This window comes from Momordica charantia (assembly GCF_013281855.1).
Source record: "Momordica charantia cultivar OHB3-1 chromosome 10 unlocalized genomic scaffold, Mcharantia_2.0 BLBB01000010.1, whole genome shotgun sequence".
NCBI classification, from domain to species: domain Eukaryota; kingdom Viridiplantae; phylum Streptophyta; class Magnoliopsida; order Cucurbitales; family Cucurbitaceae; genus Momordica; species Momordica charantia.
The window spans coordinates 19,243,068-19,269,716 of NW_028275158.1; the positions used below are offsets into that span (position 1 = coordinate 19,243,068).

General features: G+C 34.6%; 2 protein-coding genes, 5 non-coding genes and 1 pseudogene across 9 annotated transcripts; 6 read left to right on the plus strand and 2 right to left on the minus strand.

Moving 5' to 3' along the window:
* The first annotated feature begins 523 nt into the window (after positions 1-523).
* RFC2 (replication factor C 2) lies at positions 524-7,690 on the plus strand. Its single transcript, XM_022297132.2, has 7 exons — positions 524-793; positions 1,291-1,397; positions 1,487-1,588; positions 1,852-2,047; positions 6,915-7,043; positions 7,132-7,326; positions 7,400-7,690. The coding sequence occupies exons 1-7, from the start codon at positions 635-637 to the stop codon at positions 7,508-7,510; spliced, it is 999 nt and encodes a 332-aa protein (XP_022152824.1). The 5' UTR covers positions 524-634; the 3' UTR covers positions 7,511-7,690.
* Positions 7,691-12,947: 5,257 nt separating this feature from the next.
* On the plus strand, positions 12,948-17,214 carry LOC111020440 (RHOMBOID-like protein 2). Of its 2 annotated transcripts, XM_022297123.2 has the most exons (6): positions 12,948-13,140; positions 13,318-13,650; positions 15,394-15,557; positions 16,104-16,267; positions 16,368-16,618; positions 16,881-17,214. In XM_022297123.2, exons 2-6 carry the CDS (start codon positions 13,370-13,372, stop codon positions 16,990-16,992), a joined length of 972 nt encoding a protein of 323 aa, XP_022152815.2. In that variant the 5' UTR covers positions 12,948-13,140; positions 13,318-13,369; the 3' UTR covers positions 16,993-17,214. The 2 variants fall into 2 exon arrangements, with proteins under 2 accessions (XP_022152815.2, XP_022152814.2); XM_022297122.2 differs by having other exon boundaries at positions 12,949-13,650.
* A 2,942-nt stretch (positions 17,215-20,156) lies between these two features.
* Positions 20,157-23,483, plus strand: LOC148208736 (rRNA 2'-O-methyltransferase fibrillarin 1-like; annotated as a pseudogene). Its single transcript, XR_015787305.1, has 6 exons — positions 20,157-20,464; positions 20,739-20,835; positions 20,938-21,021; positions 21,095-21,269; positions 23,006-23,074; positions 23,159-23,483. The product of XR_015787305.1 is annotated as an rRNA 2'-O-methyltransferase fibrillarin 1-like (transcript).
* LOC148208737 (small nucleolar RNA snoR60) lies at positions 21,525-21,594 on the plus strand. The gene has a single exon (XR_015788602.1). It is a non-coding gene; the product is annotated as a small nucleolar RNA snoR60 (small nucleolar RNA).
* LOC148208738 (small nucleolar RNA snoR60) lies at positions 21,798-21,868 on the plus strand. Its single transcript, XR_015788605.1, has one exon. It is a non-coding gene; the product is annotated as a small nucleolar RNA snoR60 (small nucleolar RNA).
* LOC148208739 (small nucleolar RNA snoR60) lies at positions 22,804-22,874 on the plus strand. Its single transcript, XR_015788600.1, has one exon. It is a non-coding gene; the product is annotated as a small nucleolar RNA snoR60 (small nucleolar RNA).
* Positions 23,484-24,174: 691 nt separating the features above from the next.
* On the minus strand, positions 24,175-24,257 carry TRNAL-CAA (transfer RNA leucine (anticodon CAA)). Its single transcript has one exon. It is a non-coding gene; the product is annotated as a tRNA-Leu (tRNA).
* A 369-nt stretch (positions 24,258-24,626) lies between these two features.
* On the minus strand, positions 24,627-24,709 carry TRNAL-CAA (transfer RNA leucine (anticodon CAA)). Its single transcript is given in 2 exon segments — positions 24,627-24,664; positions 24,672-24,709. It is a non-coding gene; the product is annotated as a tRNA-Leu (tRNA).
* Positions 24,710-26,649: the final 1,940 nt, after the last annotated feature.

Below are 26,649 nucleotides of genomic sequence, written 5' to 3' on the forward strand. Positions count from 1 at the left end.
CATTCAACTTTGTTTATGAGGTTAATTACATTTGATTTTCTGACCCACCATCGAATCCACCCTAAAAAATCCTCGAGTTTCTTATGCTCTGCTTCGAATTTGGGATTGGTATGATGGCAGAAAAACCATACTTTTGGTACGATAAAGAAATATGTATAAAGAAACTGGCTGTTCTGACCCTAACTCCATGTTAGCGGAAGCGAGAATACCATTCTGTTGGGGATAAAAATGAAAAAAAGTCACATAATTTTAAAATAATATAAATATACATCCCACCGGTGCCATGTCAGCAGTAAATTTAACTCTAAAGATATTTTAGAACTATTTTTCAAAGATCGAAATTAAACTGTCCCTTTTTGAAAGTTAGACAGACACCAGATAAAAATTTACAGTGCCAAAGTCAATTTTATCCTAAATTAAAATTTTTTTTTAGGTTATTATTTACAGAATTTTGAAAGTACAGGGTCAAAGTTGTCATTTGCGCTAAGAAAATTTAATTTTGCCCTTTCATAAAAAAAACCAAGCAGAGGGCGCGAAGCGGAAGGTCTTAGTTTTTCCTGAGCTTGTTCTTCTCTACTTGGAGCAGCCCCCATTCCATTCAACTGTTCAATCCCCTTTCCATACGAATAATTCTATGGCGTCTTCTTCTTCTGGCAACAGCAGCAGCTACGACATGCCATGGGTGGAGAAGTTCAGACCCACCAAGGTCGCCGACATTGTGGGCAATGAAGATGCAGTTTCAAGGCTCCAAGTTATCGCTCGTGATGGCAACATGCCCAATCTCATATTATCTGTACTTTCCATCTCTAGTCCCCATCCTAATTTTCGGCACTTCAACTTGTATTGCAACCATTAACGATTATTTTTGTTATGGTACATGGGTTTTGAGCTACTTTTTAATCTGGTTTTAAATTAAACTTGTTTCCATGATGGTGGTGGACTGATATTGAGTCATGTGAAGAGAAAAATCATGCAGCTCGAGTATTATGCTGTTTTTGATCGATCATTTTAGGATTTTGAAAGCATTGCTGTCAAATATGCAAAGTTATTCAACCGCCATGGGTTGGGGGCAAAGTAAATGTAGTTTGGGGAAGAGAGTCGAATTGAGTGGTGGCATCTGCTTAGATATTAAACTACTATGGATTTTTTATGACCAAATGTGCTCGTCACTTGAATTTAGTTGAGGGGCATGGAAGTTAACCTAGACACTATTATAAAAAAATGCAAAAATTTTCCTGATGTCTTGCTATCAGTGCTAATCTACGTTGTTGCTATATACTTGTGTTCTAGGGTCCCCCAGGAACTGGGAAGACAACGAGTATTCTGGCTCTTGCACACGAGCTCTTGGGACCAAATTACAAAGAGGGTGTTCTGGAGCTTAATGCATCAGATGATAGGTGGGATACTCTATCCTTCCTAAATTTAGAACGTTTCAAATGTTACTGGATCTGTACGGTTCCCTAATCTTGGTTCTCTTCTTGTTTAGGGGAATAGATGTTGTGAGGAACAAAATCAAGATGTTTGCCCAAAAGAAAGTAACTTTACCTCCTGGTCGTCACAAAGTGGTAATATTGGATGAAGCTGACAGGTAAATTTTCATGGATATATGATATATTTCATATGGTAAGATGCAACCATATTAAAAAATCCGTTTTATGAGTGTGCTAGTTCAACTTTTAGGCATTATTTGTTTCTAAATGGAACCAGGAGGCCTTTCTCGGATGTTTTTCGTTGTTCCCCACTCCCCTTTTGCATTCTTATCCCTCATTTTATTTGGGTTTTTATTTTGCTTTGTTCTTCATTATTTATCTATTGAATTCGGGGATGGTTATGATTGTGAAAATAATTCAGCATGACAACTGGAGCACAACAAGCCTTGAGGCGAACGATGGAAATATACTCAAACACAACTCGTTTTGCCCTTGCATGTAATACCTCTTCAAAAATTATTGAGCCTATTCAGAGTAGATGTGCGATTGTCCGATTTTCAAGATTAACAGATCAAGAGATTCTCGGTCGCCTCATGGTGGTGCTTCAAGCAGAAAAGGTACCTTCTCTTTGTGACTAGGATTAGATTAGAGATGCATTCCTGACTATTCATATCTATTGGTATAATCACAATTATTCTGCTAAATTGAATTGTTGTTACTGGAAATTTCATTCAGTTTAATTATTTTTTTGAAGAGTGTATTACTTCATATTGAAAGTCTGAAAGCAGTACTACTTTGGATCTCATGTAATTTGATTTATTATGTATTGGTCTCATAGCCTTTATATGGAATTGTTTGATGGGCATGGATAGCTTGTTTCGTTATTTCTGCATTTTAAAACTTCCTAGTAGACATTTTTCTTATAGACCAGTATTGAACAACTTAAGTATAATGATAGAATTGCTGATTTTGCATGTTCATGAATATCTTTTCAACATCTAGGAATGGATACATGTACATACTCTTAAAACATTTTTGTTTTCATCTAATGTTGGACATAGATTTTTATTTTATTTTATTATTTTTTAGTGGCGGTGTTGTAGATCATTAGCACCTACATGGTAAGTCTATCAATGCCTTTAGAAAGCATGGTGCTGAAGCATTTTTCCTGGAATGCATTGAACACATTTGGGATCTTTCTTAGTTGGGAACTAATTGGAGTCTAGGTTAACTTGGAAAACAACATTGTAAATTTAGAAGCCCCAAGGGGTGGCCCTGTTGGCAAGGGTATGGGGTCTCTTGGTCATACTGGCTTAGAGGTCTTAAGTTCGAACCTTTGGGTGGGTTTAATACAAAAAACTCTTGATGTCTCCAAGTTTCGGCTTTGGGGCGGGCGTTGGTGTCCCCGAATATAGGGGAGCAAAGCTTCGAATCTTGGTTATCAACAAAAAAAAAAAACATTATAAACTTAGACAATTATGAAAGCTCATGAAGGTAGTGATGGTCTTTCCACGTTTAATGTTCTTAAGAGTGCTAAATGTAAATCTTCACTGTAACAAATCTTTATTATCCATGTTTAAAATAACGTGAACATTTTGACCTGTTTTTATGTTAATAGATGATTCATGAAAAATCAATTGATAGACAGGGTAAAAATGTGTGTAAGGGACAGGTTTCAATAAAATCCATCAAGGCGTTAAGCTCATTTATTTTCATTTAGAAAATGGTTGATGCATGTGGGTCTAATATGTGGGAATTTTCTTCATGGTGTTGTATGACAGATTTATTGTTTCTCCTAATTGAACTTCTTCCTTCAAAATTCTAGTCTATGTTAATAGATGATTCATGAAAAATCAATCGATAGACGGTAAAAATGTGTGTAAGGGATAGGGTTCAATAAAATCCATCGAGGCGTTAAGCTCATTTATTTTCATTTAGAAAATGGTTGATGCATGTGGTCTAATATGTGGGAATTTTCTTCATGGTGTTGTATGACAGATTTATTGTTTCTCCTAATTGAACTTCTTCCTTCAAAATTCTAGTCTCTAAAATGTCGCATGCTACCATAAATTCTTGTCCCGTTTTTTGTGGAGATAAGTTCAAACTTGTTGAGTCTTTGCCACTTTTAGTTGGAGAAAAAAGTGTTTGAACTACTTGAAACTTTAAAGAGAAGTTGTTGGAGATAGGTGGAACCCTACGTAGGTTAAGGGCTTGTCAGAGTTTCTCCTTTTTTATAAAGCTTGGTATGTTAAGAAACAATCTTATTCAGTGGAACAATGAGGTAATTTGGATGAGGTGAGGATTGAATATTTTCATCCCATGAGAATCCTCTCATTTCTTGTTTATGCCTTACAACTTCTCTTTTCTCTTGAAAGTTGGTTCTTCAAATAGGAGGGTTAGTTCTCATTGATTATCGTTTCGTGGAATGTGAGGTGCCTGGGTTCCTTGGCATTTGCTAAAGATAATCTGCTCAAGTTTTAATCCGGACTTTTCCATTTTCACTGAAAAAGTTGAAGTCCATTACTAGGAGGCTTATAAAATTTATTTGGAGTTACAAAGAGGTGTTGCATGAACTTCTTGTAGTGTTGTGGGTTCCTCTTGTGGCATTATTATTCTTTGGAAGAACCTTTTTGTCTGTGTTACCCAGGTGGCAAAAGGTTTGTTCACTCCCAATTCCAATGGTTATGGCTGATATTGTTTGTTGGTGGCTCTCAGATGTCTATAGGCTAGCAAGTAGAAGGGGTGGACACAAGTTCTCTACGACTTTCGAGGAGTGCCTTGTCTTTCACATTGATATTAAATGGGAGATTTTTCCATTCTTTAAAGGCATTTGTACAAGACTTCCAGTCTCTTCTAACTTATCTTGGGATCGTATTTTGGATGTGGATGGTGATTACCTTGAAATACCTTTTTTAGAGGAGATTAATTGGGTTGTGGACAACTTGAGACATGTGCCAATGCCAACTGCTATCAATTTGAATGGTTGTAATGTCGATTTTTTCAGAAAGGGGTGGAACATGTTTAAGATTTGATTTTTTGGACATGTGCCTGACTTTTTCCAGAGAGATGCAATGAACTAATGAGACTTTCATAGCTCTCATTCCTAAAAGAGAGAATGCTTTCGGCTGGTTGCGTATATACCAGTTACTCCCACTGCAATCTACAAAATTTTGGCTGAAGTCCTTGAGCGACTTGAAGGAATCCTTATACCACCTCTGCTAGCCAATTGGTGTTTATTCCTGGAAGACAAATTATTGATCCATTTTTCTTTCAGCAGGAAATTGAAGGGTGATTTTAAGGCTTGATATTTAGAATACCTATGACAAGGTTGGCTGAGATTTCTAGTGTCCTTGTAATAAGTAAAGGAGATGGATGTGTGGTTGTATCTTTAGTGTCACCTATTCTATGATAATTATTGGTAGATCAACAAGGAGGATTAAGGCTTCTAGAGGGCTAAGACCAGAGGACCCTCTTTCCACTTTTCTTTTCCTTCTAGTTCTAGTGGTGATTGCTTCAGCAGGCTGGTTGAAAAGAGGATTGGTGACAATCTTATTGAGGGATATCAAGTTAGCTCTAATGTTGTTCAAATTGAAAATCTTCAATTCATTGGTGATATGTGAGAGTCTTAATAGGGATAGTTTGGGAATAGAACTAGTATATTAGGGAAGGGGCACTATGGTAATTAGTTAGGGATAAGTTGAATATAAATAGGGGTAGTAGGGGGAGAAGGATATGTTGGGAAATACTTTATGAGAAGAACTTGAGAGAGTTCTTGGTAGAGAGATAGCCCTCTCGGAAGGTTATTAATATTGTAATTTCTCTATTTTATTGCAGTATAGTTATTTTGTTTCGTTCCGTGTATTTGGGATCCTAGCATGATACTCTCAATATTCTTCTTGTTGTGGATGAGGACAAAATTCTTAACCGTCTTAACTTGACGAAAGCTTTTGAAGGAGTTTCTAGTCTCAAGATTAACCTCTTGAAGTCAGTGGTGATAGGTGCTCTGTAGAGACAAGACAATTAGGTTGAATTTATGGGGTTGTAGGGGCCAGGAGTTTCTAGTCTCAAGATTAACCTCTTGAAGTCAATGGTGGTAGGTGTCTCTGAAGAGACAAGACAATTAGGTTGAGTTATGCGGTCGTAAGGTGGCCCCTCTCGTCCTTTGACTTACTTGGGGTTTCCTTCCGGAGATAATTCTAAGCCCTTGTCTTTTTGAAACCCTATTATTCAGAAAATTAATTTTCTTTTTTTAATCGAAAAACAAGAGAAAAATAAAATTAGAAAGATCACATGCATTAATTCGTCCTTACCTCTAGCCTTAATGGATTAGACATTGCGTGGTTGAATAGGCTGGAAGAGGAATCCATAAGGGATCTCACCGTGCTATCTCAGGTCTTTACGGGAGAATTTGCAATTAGTCGCAAGCACGGCAATGCCATATTCAATATGTTTAATGTCCTCTAAGAAGAAAATGAAAGCATGAAAGATTGCATGAAGCAATTCAACAAAGTAAATTAGCCCATTTTCATAGTTGGTTGTTGGTTCTTTCTATTACTCTTTTTGGAGGTTGTTTTTAAAGACGTTTTGTATCTTTTCATTTATCAATGAAAAATTATTTCTTGTTAAAAAAAATTGCAAGTTAGGTCAACTGCAATGACCATGTAGTAATGCTGCCTTTAGGTGCACCCTGCCAACATGGAGGAAAATTATATTTCTGTTCTTGGAGCAAGAGGAGCTAGCCTCTGGAGAAGCCTGGAAACATACAGAAAAAGAGGAGCCTAGTCAAGGTAAAGATTCAGACAAGTCATGCAGGTTGATGAAATAGAAAAGGAATGACCAAAAAAAACCTGTCCGTTACCACTCACCTCAGTGTTTCATATGCTAACCCTGTCGCCTTCCTAAATGGCAACTGGCAAGGAGTATGTTAGGTGGCCAAGATAGTCGGATGCTAATCATTCTCGCAAAATAGGAGGGTCCTACTACAAATTCCGTAGAGGCATGAGCATGACATGACACAAATGATTGTCATGTCGTGTCTTGAAGTGTGAAGTAGAATGTTTATGATTGTCGTGTGAAGTGGGCATGAAAGTATATGTGTTATGCACAAGGGCGACAGAAAACTTGGATCATATGCAATGGAACTTCAACTTTCACTTAACTATGAAAATTTAGGACAGCTATCTCGACATGTTTGATATTAGATTGGTTCCTGGTGGAGGTGGTTATCAATCCCCCTTTGACCCTTATAACTGTGGTTTGTTTCTTTGGTAGGCTAAATAGAAGAATTTTTAAGGATACAGAGGGAACTTGGGTAATTAATAACCATTTTTTAGCACTTCATTCAGTTGATTAAAGAATGTTCACGGATGCACAACTCTCTTACTGTATTTTTACAAAAGTTGCAAGTCCTTTTCCATTTGTTTTATGAATATAGAGAATATGTTCAGGTAATTTAGAAATGATCGTTGTTTGAAAAATATGAAGGTACCCTATGTTCCAGAAGGTCTGGAAGCAATCATTTTCACTGCTGATGGTGATATGAGGCAGGCATTGAATAATTTGCAAGCTACATACAGCGGGTTCCGCTTTGTAAACCAAGACAATGTTTTCAAGGTTCCCATCATGTGTTTTTATCTTTGCATATCTTTGTAAACTCATAAAATGCCCATAAGATGTTCTTGACTTGCTTGTTGGTTTTCAGGTTTGTGATCAACCTCATCCGCTGCATGTGAAGAATGTTGTGCGTAATGTGCTTGAAGGTAAATTCGATGATGCTTGTGCGGGTTTGAAGCAACTCTACGACTTGGGCTATTCTCCAACTGACATAATAACCACCCTCTTCCGTATCATTAAGAACTATGATATGGCCGAATATCTGAAACTGGAATTCATGAAGGTACGTTAAAACCCGAGTCATCGTTTGATCATACCTGATTAGCAAGTTACTCACTCTTTTAATGATTTTGCAGGAAACTGGGTTTGCCCATATGAGAATATGTGATGGAGTTGGTTCTTACCTTCAGCTATGCGGTCTTTTGGCCAAGCTTTCGATGGTTCGCGAGACGGCTAAAGCACCATGAGTAGTCGACATGTAGAGGCTGCTTAAAAATTGGCTTAAAGGGAAGGTAGTATGCTTGTGAAAACCTGTGTTCCATATGATATTAACTTTTTATTTTTGTAAGAAGTAGTCAGATTATTGAACACAGATTTGTTATGTTACTATCATCTTGCTAAAGTTTTAGGCCGATGGCATTCCTTTCTCCCCTGCCCCTCCATTGCAGCGAAAACAAGCCCCGACATTTGTCCATGATTCGCAAAGGTTAAAGCTCTTGGTTACATATGTCGGGATCTCGAGTTTTTGTCGAGATAAGTACGGACATAATGATGCGTTATTTTATAAATATCTAGGGTTTGTTTTGTTAGTACATAAATTTCTAGGGGTTGATACAAGGACATGTTTGTTAAAATATAAATTTTCTTTATATGTATATAATTTTCATAAAAAAGAAAATTTGAATTCAATAACCTTATGCATAACCTTATTATTTTTGTGTTCTACTTCTATTACTATTTATGTCTACCCATCTTCTGTAATGCGTGTCCCATATGTGCCTAACTAGTGTTGAACTCGTATTCAATTTATATAACTAGTGTTTGACACATTTTTATTGTGCTAATACATAATGGTGCGACGTGTGTTCGGGTGTTGAAATTATTGGCACATATTAGACATGGATACACCTCGAAGAGGTAAAATTATTTTTATGGGGGATTAGTCACAAAATCATACGTCATGAAAAGCTTCAACATAGGATGCCTCGATGGTGCCCGATTTGCAACAAAAGCTGTGAAACATAGCAACATATTTTGTTACATGTGACACAACCACACTTTTTTGGGGTAATATTCAAACAAAGTTTGAACAGTACGTGGTACTACCCAATAATCCCAGTGGTACTACCCAATAATCCCACATTTCTCTTTAAAATTGTTCTTGCTGGTCATCCTTTTAAAATGGAAAAGAAGTTACTGTGAATGAACTTTACAGTAGCATTTCTATGGGTCATTGGTGAGAAAGAAATCAACAAATCTTCTTCATCGATTTTTCGACGCTGTAGTTTATTTGGTATTTTCTTGGTGTAAATGCGTCGTACATGTTTCATCATTGGAGCTTTTCTTCTCTATTATCCAATTCAAGAAGTTTTTTTAACTCTCTTACACGGAGTTTCTTCCAATTTTATTATAACTAGCGTCTGACTCATGTTTATTGTGCTAAGACATGATGATTTGATTGTGTCAGAGTGTCGAAATGTTTGATACATGTTAGGCACAAACATATTATCCATACTAAAGCGTTCGTGCTTTGTAACTTTGGGGTCGGTTTCGAGTTTTGTGCAGACCTTTATGGTTACAACAGGAATGCCCATATCTACGCCAACAATTGCTGACAAAGGAAGCTTCTGCATGTCCATACCATACCTTATATTTTATTTTATTGGTGATTCGTTTGCAAGTTGGAAACTTGGCTGAGTAACTTAAAAGCCAACTACTACCATCCAACCACCTTTCAGTTGCAATAACATTCAATCTGCAGCGAGAAAGGATCTTCAAGTAAGATTTCAAGTGTCTCGACGTTGAGGTCTCAATTTTGTAAAATGTAGATAAAAGTATCAATTTTGATGAATATTTTTAGAAAAAGATTATAAAAATAGGAAATTCACACAACAAATAAATATTTCACTCTGTTCAGACAAATTAAAATTATTAATATTTATACTAGGTTGATATTAGGGGTATTTTGTTGATATTTTTTGTCATACTATTGAAATGTCAATTCATCCCTTATATTAATGTCGAACCTGTGGATATACAGAAATGTGAATGAAAATGTCGACATGTCAACGAAAATTTAATACTATTTTAAGTCATTTCTTTCTAGATTTTTACCTCACTGAACTTTGGGTGTCAAACTTTTAATAAATATAGATATTACATTTTTTTGAAAAGATCTTTTAAGAAGAAGTTTGTCTAATTATATTACATTCAAAATGATTTTCTTTTTCTTTGTTGGTATACTTTTCAAGTTTTTCTCCAAAAATATTTAAAAATTAATTTGATTGGTTAATATATAGATATATTATATATCATGGTAGATTTTTTAAAGAGATAATATCTTGGGAGGGCTATTTTGAAATCTTAATTACATGAATGTGTTTCGGTTTCAAAATTTACACTTTTAGATATTTGCAGTTAGGATTTTATTTTAATATCGTTTCTACCTTATTTATTGCTTTTTATTTTATTATAATTTTTAAATTTTAAAGATTTGAATCCTTAATTTGTAATTATATTCATTTAATTCTTGTGGCCCCATTCAAAATTTCAACCTTAATTTCTCAAATCTCTCCTTCAAAAAAGATTTTTTTCTCTCACCAATTAACAACTTCCAATTTTGTGAAATGAATTAAATGCTGCCGATTCTCTTTCCTTGTTTGTTGTCGATTTTCTCCAGCCACCGTGCAAAGCCGATTTTCTTCACCGCTGTCTTCGTTTCCAAGGTGCAAAGACGTCGACTGCCTCACCTTCATTTTCCATCTTCAGGGCTTTTATGAACAAGGTATTTATTTCTTTTGCATGTTTCCAACGCCGTTCATTCCCATTCATTCCTGTCGCCGTTCATTCTCGTCGACATCTTTGCAGGTTTCCAACGCCGTTCATTGTACACCAAATCAACGAGGTATTGATTTCTTCTTCCCCAGACACGTCCCAACCTTTAATTTCCGTCGCTGAATAAACTTTCTGTCGACGTCTTTGGACGTTTCCGACGTCGTGCAGCGTGTTCCTCGTCTCCTGTCCCCTTCTATTTATACCATGGGTAATTAATAGTCTTCCGTCGAGATTGATATATATGAGGATATATTTTATGTATGTGTACAGGAAATGGAAGTTCTAAACGTCTCACAGTGTTAGTATTCCTGATTATATTCGTATATATAGGTATATATTGTATATGTGAATATATCTTATATGTGTATACATATATCTTATAGTTCTATAGAAATGGTCCTTCATACCATTTGTAATTATTAGTCTTCCGTTAAGATTGATATATATGGGGATATATTTTGTTTATGTGTATAGAAAATTGAAGTTCTAAATGTCTCATATTCTTAGTATTCCCGATTATATTCGTATGTATAGGTTCTTATATGTGTATATATCTTATAGTTGTATACAAGATATAAATGCATGTAATGTAGAAAGGGTCCTCCAAAACTGAAGTTTTAAACGTCTCATGGATGAAGCGAAAAAAGTTCTTAGATTTCGAATTTGGGAGATTTTTGGACGAGATTTGGAGATATTTTGGGAGGTTATGATTTCAATTTTGGGGAATTTAGGGTTTTGTTTTAAATGTTTTGATGTTTTAATTTGTTTTGGAAAGTATCATTAACCTAAAATTATGGGATCTAAATTGTAACCTTCCAATTAATCAATTTTGCATATTAAAATGAATTTAAAATTAATTTGTAAATACAAGAGGCTATTTAAGTAATTTATATGATGGGTACCCTCTTAAATAGGGTTGATACATGACAAATGTGTAAATTAATTATATACATTCCATCCTTTTATGTAATTAGAAACTTTAAATAGTCCATCAATGTACTAATCCCTTTTTAAAGGTATAAAAAATCACTTAAGAAGCTATATATTAAAAGCAGTTTATATTAATAATTTTTAAAAAAGTACTTGTATAAAAAGTAACTTTTTTCTTTAAAAAAAACATCGGAAACACACGCTAAATCTTTCATTACCATAGAAACAATTTCATCTAATCCAAATTCTTCCTAGAGATCTTCATTTTCACAATATGCTAATTATGTAATGAAAATTTCATACAACTCTTCTACGACTTCTAGCAATTTTTTCTAGTATCTACAATTTCATTTATTTCTTTTAACGTATTCTCCCGTGCAAGTTGCTCCTTATCTTCTCTTGATAAGATATATACATATGGGAGTCTAGGTCTGGTGAAATTTTACGTTGACTATCTTGTCCTTTCACTCGGTAAAATGTTCTCTTATCTTCTTACCAGTAGCATACTCAAAGAGTATTGATAAAATATCAATATCCACAATTGGATGTTTGTAGAGTGCTCGGTAGATTAGATCCCATGTTCTTTCCACTGAAGATGTCAACTTTTTTTTTTAATATTTTTACTATTTATCATTTCTTTCTGTGAATTGAGAAAAAAATTGAAAATTTTAAAATATTGGAAACTTTTTTTTTTTTTGAAAAAATAGGAGAAAGAAGGTGCATGTTTGACCTAAAAACAATGACCAAGTTATTTGTATATTTAAATTTTATCATTAAAATGTATAAACTTGTATATTAGGTAGAAAATTAATTATCTTGGTTGGAGAATAAAAACTACCTTAGGTTAGATTTTAAAAATAAATTACCAGACAAAGAAATTTATTGTTATTAAATGGGTCTATAATTAAATATATTATATATATGTGTTCATTTTTATTTATTTATATATATTATTTTTGGTAAAATTTTAAAATTATTTCTAAACAATGAGAAACAAAATTAAATTTTTTTCTAAATAGAAAATTTAAACAAAATTGTTAAGAGATGAAAATTTTTAGTTGAAAAGAAAGATCAAAATAAGTTGTAATTGATAAGATTTTGCCCACTACAACCTCCTTCCAAACCCATTATAGCAAAACCACTTCCTAAATTTTTTATTTTTATTTCCAACAGAACTTGGTGTTGGATGATTTTGATTATCCATATTTGTAGTGTAGGTGAGAAAAATGAGTTAATCCATCACCATCACTTTTCAACCATTCCCACTTGCAAGCTTTTGACATTAATTTGAGTGGAATTGAAAGTATTTAAAAAAAAACCTTATTATTAAAAATGTCTCTTTTGAGTATTTTCAAGTAAAACTACTTTTAAAGGCTTAGAATTACTACTTATCTAAAATATTTGTGTTTGACATATTATTTAAAATTGCTTTCTACGAAAGTGAAAAAATATCTTGATTTTTTTCGAGATACAAAAGGATAGATCAACAAGATAAAATAAGGGCATAGGTGTAAAGAATTCTATAGAAGGGTATTGGGATAATTTGAAATTTTACAGACTAGTTTGTCCTTAATTTATCTAATTGATATATTTTTTGCACCAACGTTGTCATGTCATTGTCAAATCTATCATTAGTAAGTCCAATGAGCATCCGTGTTGATATTTCAACAATTTTATTAATAACAAGAACTTATTCCAAAAAAAAAAAGTTTAAGTTGTAATTTGAAACTTGGTTATATTAGAAGTTTAGTCTGAATCTTCATAATTATACTTAATAGTCTCTAAATTTTAAAAAATGTACAATAATTCTTAACTTTTTTTTACTTATATCAAATAAGTCACGCATTTATTAGATACAAAATAACAAATTCATGGATCTTAGACACTTTTAAAATTGAAAACGGCCATTACTGATTGTGATTACTCTGAAGTTCTAACAAAACAGGACCCAGTTCCATTTTCATTTTTCATACAGCTTTGATTGAATGAATCCCCCCGGCCCCGGTAGTTGAATCAAACACCCGCTACAGCCTAACATCTAATCCACACAAAATCAAGGAGGCAGATCAAATTTTCAGTCCAAATTTTCCAATTCCTTCCACCATTTGAATCTGTGAGAACCCCCTTTTTCCCCTTTCCATTTCCATTTCTTCCATTGAAGCAACCCATTTCTTCTCTCCCTTTGAAGCCACTCTCTTCCCTTTTTTGCCTTTCATCTTAAAAGAGAAAGTCCTTTTCTCTGAAACCTTCCCAGAAAGTGATTTCTGATTTCCCCTTCGTTCATATACAGATTTAAAGAGCGAGAGAAGGGAAAAAAGTTAGTTTCTGTGGGAATAAGAGCAATGGGTAGTCGAGATCTGGAGAGAGGAGGAGCTAAAACCAGTAACCCACCTGGGAATTACTCGAGCCCGTATTACCAAGACAGCTCAGAGAAGCAATGGACTTCTTGGTTGGTTCCTATGTTCGTGGTGGCTAGTGTTGCTATGTTCATTGTCGTTATGTACGTTAATAATTGTCCCAAGCACAATCTGGGTTCTTCTGAGGAGTGTGTTGCCAAGTTTCTTGGAAGGTTTTCGTTTGAGCCCCTTAGAGTTAACCCTCTGTTTGGCCCCTCTTCTTCTACGTGAGTTTTCTGCTCTCCACTTGTTTCTAAATTGTTCAATTTTTCTGTGGTTTTTCTTTTCTATGGACTCTGTGTTTATTTGGCTTGAATTCTTCATTGAGGATGTTTCATACTTGACTTTTGGTCTTCTTCATCAATTGGGATTTTGGGGTACTGAGATTTCATTCACTTTTTTTTTATGGAAATCTTCTGAATCACTGTGTTAGTTTTCTTTAAGTTTCTTGTTTGTTAATTATCCTGTTTGGGTTTCAGATAATTGTGTGTCAAATGTATCTCCATTAATGGTCAAATTTCTATGATGGCTTTGGAGAACTGGATCAGGGGTTATCGAACGACGTCGCTTTATCTGTAAATTGTTCTTTTTAGAGACATTTTCCTTGGGGAAAGTTCTAATCTGTTCTCTACTTTTGTGCTTTGGAGAAGCTTCTCCAAGGATCCCTTGAATAGTACAAAATTTTCCTAGGTTTCACTTTTCATCTCTAAAACTAATTATCTTATTAGATAACTGTTAGCATAATTTTGGGAAAATCAACGGAGATTCGAGAAATAGCCCTCTCGAAAGGCTCTTATAATATTGTAATTTCCCTTTGATATTGAAATTGTCGTTTTCCTTTGTGGGTCTGTTTCTAAGATTTTTATTAGTTAGGTGTTATTCTTCTAAGTTGGTGCTCCTTTCTCCAGGTGGACTTTCTTTTGTGAGGCTGATTTTTTATATGCCGTTGTTATGTATTCTTTCATTTCTCTCAATAAAACTCGGTTTATCATTAAAAATAATTAATAATTTTTAGAAGAATGACTTGTGAACAATTGAAAGGATGAATCCCATGTTTCAACGTTTGTTAACTTGTAGCTCCTTTTTTAAACTTTTGTGTGCCCCTGACTCTTCCCTGCTGGCACAGCTTTTGCCTCACTTTGGAAAGTTAAAATTCCAAAGGAGATCAAGGTTTTTGTGTGGCAGGTCTTACTTGAAAAAATTAACACCCTGGACCATATTCAGAGGCACTCTTTGGTTTGTTTGGGGCCGCATTGGTGCGTTCTCTGCAAGCAAGAATCAGATGATCTTGATCACATCTTATGGCATTGCACTTTTTCTCAGAACATTTGGAGTTGCTTCTTTAGGACTTTTGAGGTCTCTTGGGCTCGTAATAGAGATTGTGGAGCTATGGTGGAGGAAATGCTTTTAGCTCCTCCTTTTCGTGAGAAAGGAACGTTTTTGTGGCAGACTTGTTTCTTTGCGATATTATGGGGGATTTGGTTGGAAATGAACAATAGGATATTTAGGAGGGTGGAAAGAGATGGAGAATCGGTTTGGGACCTAATTAGATTGAATGTATCTATGCGGGGCTCTGTTTCGAAGTTCTTTCGAAGTTGTTTTGTAATTGTTAGTTAGGTTTGATTCTTTTGGATTGGAAGCCCTTTCTTTAGTTAGGGTTCCCCCTCTTGGGCTGTTGTTTTTGTGTGTCTTTGTTTATGTTTCTATTTTCATTTATCTTAATGAAAAGTTCGATTTCTTATTTAAAAAAAATGACGATCTTCGACATTGATTTTGTGCATTTAAAGTTTCTATTTGCTTATTGCATTAATTCAGCCTTTTCTTTTCCTTTTGTGAAAAATAACACATTTTAAAACCATAAAAGCATCATATCAATATGAATGGTCTAATTTATTTCAGGAAGAATGCAAAGAATAATGTGAAAATACTTTTTAGATACTGAGTTTTTATTTTAACTTCATCTCTTGCAGACTACAGAAACTGGGAGCCCTGGAATGGGATAAAATAGTTCATGGACATCAATCATGGAGACTCATAACTGGTATTTGGCTCCATGCTGGAGTCATTCATTTACTTGCAAATATGTTGAGCTTGGTATTTATCGGGATCCGCCTCGAACAACAATTCGGATTTGGTACGTCACGTGTCTTACTCATACCATGGTCTATATTTTAGTTAATTTTCAGATCCATTCCATTTTGACCCCTGCACTTTCTAAAATGTCTATTTTAATTGTTGAACTTTTATAAAATAATAATTTGGTCTCTGAACTTCTATAATGTCTATTTTAGACCTTGAACTTTCAAAACATAACCATTTTGGTCATTGTTATATTATTTTGCCCCCTAAAATTCACTTACCCAAATACTTGCTTTGAACCTATCTTGTTAGGATGCGTGCTCGTTAACACATTAGTATACATACTCGAAGTTGGGGGACTAAAATGGTTACTTTTATATGACTAAAATAGATACTTCAAAAGTTCAGAAAATAGAACAAACTTGGAAGTTCATGGGTCGAAAAATTAGACATTTCAAAAGTTCAGAGATCAATGGAATAATCTTGAAGTTCGGGAATCAAAATAAGATTCAAAACTTGACTTCATTTCTCTTGAACTCTTGAAGTTGGGCTCTTAGAAATTTCCATGCACATTGATTTGTTTCTCGGTATAATCGAGCAGTTCGGATCGGAATACTCTACTTGTTATCGGGATTTGGTGGAAGCATACTATCTTCTCTTTTCATCCAAAACAACATCTCTGTTGGTGCATCTGGTGCTTTGTTTGGGCTTCTTGGAGCAATGCTATCAGAACTTTTGACAAACTGGACTATATATACAGATAAGGTGAGTTGAAGACACAAACGATGTGTTGGTGACTGCCTTATTTGAACTTAAAATTTGATGACATTACAGTTATCAAACAGCTGATTCATTGTTCTTTCAGGCTGCAGCTCTCATTACACTCATTGTCATCATTGTCATTAACTTGGCGGTCGGGATTCTTCCTCACGTCGACAACTATGCACACATTGGTGGCTTTTTGACAGGCTTCCTCCTCGGCTTTGTTTTGCTTCTCCGTCCCCAGTTCGGGTGGATGGAACGACGACATCTCCCAGCTAACTCACGAGCTGTACCCAAGCACAAGGTTTACCAATACATTTTATGCTTGGTGGCCCTCGCTCTTCTAATTGTCGGGTAAGTGTGTCACTTCTTTCCAAACTCGGTTTTCGGAAGATCGAATCTGTAGGAAGAGGATATCCATCTATCTAGAATCAAGAATCATACATCTAAGATATGGATGGAACTCTGAAGATGACAATAATTCAGCATGTACAAAATTTTACTGATTGATGAATAATGTATGTTATGTTGTTCTGTTTTGTTGCATCTTCTTGACAATTAATGTTGACGAGAGACGAAAAGAAAACTCAGTTACGGTCTTGTTTCGTTGTTGCAGATTCACAGTCGGGTTGGTGATGCTATTTCGAGGTGAGGACGGAAACAACCATTGCAGCTGGTGTCATTACCTAAGTTGTGTGCCAACATCAAAATGGGAATGTGGGAACTGATTACAACACAATTGTATAATATTGTACACTTTTCTGACCCTTGTTTTCCATATTTGTTTTGATTTCTCTTCTTAAATTGTCTATGGGTGCCTTTGTTCATGATGCCATATATTTTCTCTCGTTTTTCTTACTTGAAAGAACACTGTATGTAGAAAAAAGAGTGAGATCATTTCTGTTTGTGAACTCTCTATTGTTTATATAGAGGATCACTTCATTCTTTCATGCATTCTATTTGTATTTTTACTTGGATTTCTAATTATATCACTTCAGACTATAGGAGTTCACGGGTGGGGACGAGGAGGCCTCCTCCGCTCTCATTTTAATTTCTATCCCGTAAAATTTTCACTATATATCACGGAGATTGGAGCGGAGTTTCGAGAATTATTCTTTCACTCATTATTATTAACATTTGCTCAATTAAATTAATTTTAAAAGAAATTTCTAATTAAAGGCTTAATTCTCAATGATGAATCTTCCAAAGCAAAAATGGTTAAACCACCCTATAATATTTCATTTTAGTCCAATTATTCATACATATAAATATAATGGGGTAGGGCACGACTAGGAACGTATTTCACGTCTTAGTCTCTATTTAGGTAACGAGAACAAAATGTCCTCCATCCTCGTCCCCGAAGAGCCTAAATGAAGATATATCTCTCGGATTTAAGGTATGTGACTATTACGAGGTTTGAACTCATTTTCTTTAATTAACTTTGATCTCTTTGAACCAATGAACCACCCTATGGTGATTATGTTATTCATCTCCTCAATCAAAAACTTTAAAAACGTAATTGCAAATAACAAATGAACAATGCCTCAGAATACCATCACGATGTTGATCCTTATAAGCAAGATCTATCAAACAAAGAATCTAACTTTTATTCTAATATACTGTTGTGATATGAAATTAGTAAAAGTAATACTTGACACAAATGAATTTTAACCCCCATTATCAAATAGGTAAAATCAAGTTTTTTTTTTTTTTTTTAATACAACATGTGGAGTGAGGATTTGAACTCGTGACCTTTTGGTCCGAGATAGATACCTTAATCATTTGAATTAGGCTCGATTTGGCATCAAACTTAAAATTTTAATTAAACCAAATTCAATTTTAACTTAAATAAATAGTAAATTTGATACCTTTTTTTATTGAGTTTTCAATCTCGCAAAGGTTTGTGCCGAGTCATGGATGTCCTGGTCGACAAGACTATTTTTGGGCATTAGTTTTTTTCTTCATAATTATTTTCATTAGACATTTATAAGATTACATTTAGGCGTATTTTTTTTCAAGTTATTACCCTAACTCCACCTAGGGGTGAACATTAGTGTAGACGAAACTGACTCTACCGATTGAACTGACGTCGGTCGCTCGATTTTGACGATATAGGATTGGTCGATCGGTTTTTAATTATAGGGGATGGTGGTCGGTTGGCAGAAAAAATCCCATAAACTGCGACATTTATTTTAAAAGAAAATTATATTTATATAATAATAACAATAATAATAATAAATAATAAAAAAAAGTCGTTGAACTATTTTAATAAATCATATGTGTCTTGACTCGATATTTAGGTTTGCTAAATATTTATCCCTTATTTTCAAAAAGGCTCTAATTTTATTATTATTTTATTAACTTTACAAAGGAGTTATGAGTTTGAGTTTGGACTTTCACATCCTTTTAACCTTAAAAAGAGATTTATCTTTACGGAAGGGGCCTGGTTAGAATTTTTTAATACAATAAGGGTAAAGTTGAAAATTTTAAAAGATTTAAGGACAAATTTGAATCATAAATATTAGTCTTTTTAAATAACAAATTGAGTGATTTGGTTGGGTTATTAAAAAGGGAAGAGAACAAAAATTAGGGTTAGCATTTGGGTGAGCAGCCGAATTTCTATCCCTCTGTTTCCCTCTCGGCTCTCCCACTCGATATTAGCTTCCCTTCTCTCCATCTCTCTCTCTCCCTCATCTCCCAGTTTCAAGTTCCAGCCCTTCTTCCGTCGCACCGCCATCGCCGCCGTCGCCCGTCGCTCAAACCCCCGACCAAGTTCCTTTCGGCGCTCCTTCTCTCGGTCACACAAATGAGACCTCCTCGAGGTAAAACAGATTGCATCTTCGTGTTTTTTCTTTCTTTTACTTGACTATGACTTTGTCTTTGTGGGTTTGCCGCTCCACTTAACTTTCGGCGCAATGCTACTCTGCTTGTTTCCAGTTTACTCTGTTTTTTAGCGTTGCATAGCTTTCGTGTTCTTTCTTTATTTTACTTAGATTATCTTATTTGGAGCGTCTGTTTTGTATTGTCTGGGTTGTTAACCAGTCGGTTGAATATTAGTATCTGAGTGATTTATGTTCTTAGTATCTGTAGAAGTGATTTGGTTTCAAGCTGGATTTTGCACCTTCCATCTCCCTACACAGTTCACACGCAATGATTAAAATAAATTGTCGGTTTTGGCGAAACCAGCGATTATATATTATTTAATCAGATGGGATTTCGGCCTAAAAACTGACTCGACCGATGAACACCCCAAAATTATATATTTTAGAGCTGTTGTGGATGTAATATTAGATTATTATTACTTGTAATTCTTACTGTATAGATGTATTTCTTTATTTGTCAACTTTTACCATCAAATATAATTTTCTTATTCAAGTAATATGTTTGATTTAGACAATATTCGAATAGAATCAAAATGCACCCTAGTAAATATAAAGAGTTGCTTGAACATACGAGTTAAGGAATTAGAAAAATTAAGAGTGGAGTGAATAAGGAAGAAGGCAATTGAACCCACTTAATTTATTAGAATTAAAAAAACATTTTTAAATCCTTAAAATGTTTTAGTTATTTTATGCTCTCTGATTTTTAAAATTTGAGACGTGTGTATATATATACAAAGTAAGCATTTAATAGTTTTCATTGTTTAAGAAACTGTGTGGGTTTGCCGCCGCACTTATACCACATGCTAATCTAAACCACCTATAATTAGATCAAACATGTTCTTATTATATATCGCTAATCGGTTGTTTCATTGTTGGTTCCAACTCTTCAGTTTACTCTGTTTTTTTAGCGTTGCATAGCTTTCGTGTTCTTTATTTATTTTACTTAAATTATCTCATTCGGAGCGTCTGTTTTGTATTGTTTGGGTTGTCAAAAGTTGAATGACTTGGATATGTGCAGGCCGCGCGGTGGTGGTGGATTTAGGGGCAGGGGTGATGGAGGAAGGGGCGGTAGAGGCAGAGGTGGTGGAGGTAGAGGTGGTGGTGGAGGCAGAGGTATGCAGAGCCGTGGTGGTGGTCGAGGAGGTGGAAGAGGTCGCGGTGGAGGAAGAGGCGGTGGAATGAAAGTGGAAGCAAAGTTGTGATTGAACCCCACAGACATGAAGGTATTTTCATAGCCAAGGGCAAAGAAGATGCTCTTGTCACTAAGAATATGGTCTCTGGTGAATCTGTCTACAATGAGAAGAGGATATCCGTACAGGTAATCTCACCTTGAAATAATGCTTGCGCCTGGATGTTTGTTATCTCTCATAGTGAATTTTTGAAATTTAGTGACACCATTCTATACGAAATATTGACTATGTGAGTGCTTGATTATTACTCATGAGAAAATCTAGTTGGAATTAATATCTCCAAATAGTTTTGTGTGTTGTTCTGGCACAATAGTTAGGGAGTATATGAAAGTACTTGGCTTTATGCGGGTGCTGTGTTTGTAAGCTTATAAGCTAAATGTTTTATATATACTGTCCTTCCAGAATGAAGATGGAACTAAAGTTGAATACAGAGTTTGGAAACCCATTCAGGTCAAAGTTGGCGGCTGCAGTTCTTGGTGGCGTTGATGACATATGGATTGTTAGTGCTTTTCACCTAAAATTTTGATTTTATCTACTTCAATTTTTCAGTTTGTTATTTCTTTGCTTCTTTATTTTTAATTTGCTAACATGTGTATTGTAGAAACCTGGTGCTCGAGTGTTGTATCTTGGCGCTGCTTCAGGAACAACAGTATCTCATGTATCAGATCTTGTGGGCCTGTAAGTAGTTATTATAGAGTATATGTAGTAGTCTTTCATTGAAGTAAAAAATGCTTAACCACTGTCGTTCTGATTTGCAGACTGGTATAGTGTATGCTGTGGAATTCTCATAGAAGTGGTAGAGATTTGGTGAACATGGCAAAGAAGCGCACAAATGTTATACCCATCATTGAAGATGCTAGACACCCTGCCAAGTATCGAATGTTGGTTGGCATGGTGGATGTGGTCTTTTCAGATGTTGCTCAGCCAGATCAGGTTCACACTTTGTTTTTACTAGTCTTATTATTATTGTATGTTAACGTCATCACCTTTGTTGAGATTGATGGCACACTTCTTCGACTTGTGTGATTAATAGAATCCTACCATTGATTTTTGTATCTTATTGATTAATCTTTTTAAGTGGTGCAGTACATTTCAAACTATAGTTTTCATTTGTACAGTCTTGTTGGATTTAATGCCTACTTATCTCTCCATGTTTCTAGCTTAAAGCCTTTTTATCCTCAAATTATTTAGCATATGATGAATGCTCGGATTCCCCTTCAGACTTCTTGAATGATGCAAGTTTCGAGTTTCTGATGCTTCAACAGACTTACTTTGTCTTAGTTTTTTCATAATTGCTATCTAGCAGACTGTTTATTTTCATACTTTTTCTCCTTGAACCATATAGCATATGACGAATTTCTCGAATTTTCCTTCTTGTATGATGCAAGTCCTGACTTTCAGATCCTTCAAAAAGACTTGATTTTTACTGTTTCTTTTCATACATTTTCTCCTTGAACTATTTGGCATATGATGAATTTCTCAGATTCCATTCAAGACTTCTTGAATGGTGTAAGTCCTGAGTTTCAGATGCTTCAAAAAGACTTGCTTTTGAATTGTCGTCATTGTTTCTTAATAAATGCTTATCAATTCTGGTGATACTATCCGATTCTTCTTTTCAAAATTTCCTGGGTCTGTTTTCCTTTCTCCCATGTTACATCCTATTCCATCTCAAGTAGATTGTATAAAATCAATCCAAGCCTTATTATTTTTGTCTAGGTACCCCTTACCCTGTGCTTAAAGTTCATAAGTGCATTTCTTCATTTTTATATTCATGAAATACTCTATGTAACAATTGCTTTTTTAGAACTTTGGATCAAACCATCTTGTTCTCTCAAGCATTAGTACTAATCAACTGATTCTATATTTTTTATTCCAATACGTGAAATATATTCCACTATCACCTTTACATTCCATATTTACACTGCCCACATTTTCCATCACACCTCTTTTTGTGTATAGTAGAAGATTTTCATCTTTTATTAGCACTGGAAATTAGAAGTCTTTTTCTGTTTAGCTGTATTTTTTTTGAGTTGGATGATTATTCTAATTGCCAACCATTTCTGGATCATTCAATATGTGGGGTCTTTGTGTAAAAATCTCTCTAATTGTTCTCCTATTAAAAGAACCCTTAATTTGAAATTCAGCATATGCTTTATTCATTGTGACCAATGATCTGTTCTGGAATCTGGATCTTATAATACAGAAAGTTAAATTTTGGAGTTTAGAATTTTTCTGTAGTCGATTATAGAGCTCAACTTCAAGCAAGAAGATGAAATTATAAAAGAAAGCATCGGCTATCTTATTTAGTTCTGGGTTATGTGCGGGATAATGAGATTGTGTCAGAAATTTAATAATCTGAAGGTCTCTCACCAACAATTCAATTAAGATAATTTTATCACTTATTAATTTGATTTGATGTCGTGCAGGTAAATTCTCACGTTTTTTTTTTAGGCTCTTCCTATTTGCTAAGCATGTGATGAATTACTCGGATTCCCCTTCAGACTTCTTGAATGATGCATAACCCGAGTTTCTGATGCGTCAAGAATATCACATTTTGATAAAACCTTTCATTTGCTACCAATTTTGCTGGCTTGGCTTATTTTTTTGAAATCATGAACTTCTCGGTCTTTCATCTTCTAAAGTTGACCCTTTTGACTTGTTCAATGCAGGCTAGAATTTTGGCACTTAATGCATCATATTTTCTCAAGGCGGGTGGCCATTTTGTTATATCAATCAAAGTGAGTTCAAGATTTGCATTTGTTAAAGACAATAGACAGTATAATCCATGAATATAAGATAATATGGTATTGAACCTTTTTCAGGCCAACTGCATCGACTCGACCGTTCCAGCAGAGGCAGTGTTTGCAAGTGAGGTGAATAAGCTAAAGGCAGATCAATTCAAACCCACTGAGCAAGTAACTCTTGAACCATTTGAGCGAGATCATGCTTGTGTTGTTGGTATCTATCGGGCGCCGAAGAAACAGAAGCCCGCTGCATAGACTATCCAATGAACTAGGATCTTGATTATGTGAACAGTTTATTGATTGCTACTGCTAGCTTGTAGGCGGGATCATTTTAAAGGGGAGACTATGTTTTTGATATCTTTGGTGATTAATGGAGGACATAAATATGTTGTTTTTTTTTTCACTACTTTGTTTTGTCTCTTTTGAAGTATAAGAATTGATAAATGGTAGAGAGATATATGTTTAGTTTTCTTTCTTTTTGACAGAAGAAATGAATGTGCACTTGCTATGTCTTTTTATAACCTTATTACAAATCAAACTGTAATTCAGTGAACCAACTTTTATATGCAAAGTTGGAACTGGTTTCTGATTTCAATTGTTTTTTAGAAGTAACCAAGCATAGAAATTTCTTTCTTTAGGAATAAATAGAAAATTCGGTTAAAGAAAATATGTATTGAAGATTTGTCGTTTAGATTTTTTGATGTAGAACTAACTGTTTGATAAAAAGCAGCACTGGAGATGTTTTGAAATAAGAAATACTGAAAATAGTACAAATGAATTATCATAAAAATATATACGAGGAACTCAATTTTATTTTCAAGTTTTCTCACTTTCACAATTTTTTTCTTTTTTTTTTTTAATTTTTGAGTTCCACTAATTTGGGAGTTGAAGTACACTGATAATAAACATATAAAATTATAAAATTGTTCACTGATTTAATGAGTAAATATTAGCTAAAGTGACCTCTACGCTTCGTCCCCGTGCGTAACCGATCCCCGTGTGCTAGAGGGAAGACCGGAAAGTTGTAAAATGTTTAATATTTGAGATTTAATGAGTAAACAAGGTACAACACCTTGTTTAAAAAAAAACAAAAAATTCAGAAGTGGGATTTGAACCCACGCCTCTCACGAAGACCAAAACTTGAGTCTGGCGCCTTAGACCACTCGGCTATCCTGAAGTGGGAGATGTTTTGAAATAAGAAATACTGAAAATAGTACAAATGAATTATCATAATATATACGAGGAACTCAATTTTATTTTCAAGTTTTCTCACTTTTCACAATTTTTTCTTTTTTTTTTTTTAATTTTTGAGTTCCACTAATTTGGGAGTTGAAGTATACTGATAATAAACATATAAAATTTATAAAATTGTTCACTGATTTAATGAGTAAATATTAGCTAAAGTGACCTCTACGCTTCGTCCCCGGTGCGTAGGACCGATCCCCGTGTGCTAGAGGGAAGACCGGAAAGTTTGTAAAATGTTTATATATTTTGAGATTTAATGAGTAACAAGGTACAACACCTTGTTAAAAAAAAAACAAAAAATTGTCAGAAGTGGGATTTGAACCCACGCCTTCTCACGAAGACCAAACTTGAGTCTGGCGCCTTAGACCACTCGGCCATCCTGACATTTTTTTTTAAAGAAACTTGACAATTAAATAAATTACATATAAATAGTCCTTAATTTAAACTATCGTTAATGTCATTAACGGAAAGCAAAACCCAACTAAAGTGCCATTACAATTCCAAGCTGCAACTGCCGCAAATTTCACAGTACCATAAACTTATTCGTATGAGTGAGATTGGGTCAAATTTTTATGGCCAATTCCACTGGTTTTTTCGGATAAGGGAGAGGGTTTATTTTGGCTGGCTTTAGTCGTGGCTAATTCAACGAGGAGGAAGAACTTGGTTTGTGCTTGATTGAACATCAAAAATAAATTTAATTATCGGTTCACGTCACCATTCCCTAACGGAAGTTTAACTCCATGGACCATGTAAATAAATATCCATCCTCCCACCCTAATTGTCTTCATAAAGAAAGAGGAAAAAAAAAAAAAACTCATGAACCTATCCAATGTCAAACTAAAACATGTGACAAAGACCTCAATTAAGTCTAAGCTAAAATATCTCATAATAGTAGAATTGTACGCGCAAGCTCCTATTTGAGAGTGGGAACCACTACAATAAGTCTAAGCTAAAATATCTCATAATAGTAGAATTGTAGGCGCAAGCTCCTATTTGAGAGTGGGAACCACTGTTGTGGGTGAAATTAAACAAGAACAAGATAACTGATCAAATGATAAAACTCCAACAGGCCAATCTCAAATCTCGAAGAGTCGCTCGAAATTCATATTGAAATCTAAGAAGTAGATCCAGCCCAAGGACCAAGGCCCATAGACAAACTAATCGGGGGCCAACTCTCGTCTGTGAGTCGTGGGCCAACCTGTCCACGGGTCGATCTAGTCGAAAATGGCCGACCTACCCATGAGTTGGTCTAATTAGCTCACGACGGCCAGGCTATTCTTTGTAGGCCGGTTTGGTCGATCTTAATAATGACACCCATGAAACCCAACTAAGCTAAAATTCAAGTAAAAGCAGTGCGGGATGGTCTCGAATTTAAAGATCATCTTATCTAAGAAATTCAAAAAATATACTCTGATGACTTTAGGAGAAGATATCCTTACATTTTCTACTCTGTAAATGAAGGAAATGCTTTTTCTTTGCTTCACCGAAACTTCAACAGTGACTTATGCATCGAAGTATGTAGCTAGTACCATGCTAGTATATAATCTTTCTATTTGCAATTTCGTCGGATCATTTTTATTATAGAAAATGATACAGATTTGGACCAATTTATGCATCAAAAACTTCAATTTCAAGTTTTTTATTATTTTTTATGTTTAATTTCGCTTTGAAATTTGGTTAGATGAATTTTTTTAATCAAATTTATTATTTTAAAATATTGTAGTGGGAAGAAAACAGGTATGTATGTAATATATACTTTTTTTAGTACTAAGATGACAAGTAATTAGTAATTCAAACCTAGCTTAAGAAGGTAAAACATCCACTACTATTCTTCAAGTTTGGGATTGAACTAATAAATACAAATAGTAATTAATTAAAAGGGCTGTGCCCAAATAATTATTTAAGCATTAAAATTATAATACGATGCTAAAATTCTTTTACTTTTCACGTTTTTTCCTGAGAATATTAAAAAAAAATCTTGCAATTGATTGAAATAAAAAAGTGCTTTCTAAACCGAACGTAAAAATCGTTTTTCATCATCAATATCTGTTTCCGTAACACCACTCTCGACTTGGATTATAAATCCAAAAAAGTCCCTCTCAACCATAACACACCTACCTTCTCTTTTCAAATCTCTATTTATGTTATTTATGAATTTATATGTTAATTCTATTGAAAGAATCAAAGTACCATAATTGTCTTCCTAAAGAAAGAAAAAAAGAAAAAGAAAAACTCATGAACATGTCCAATAAGAAAAACCTCATGAACATGTCCAATATCATAAAGCTAACGTGCGATGGAAGACGTACAATTAAGTCTAAGCT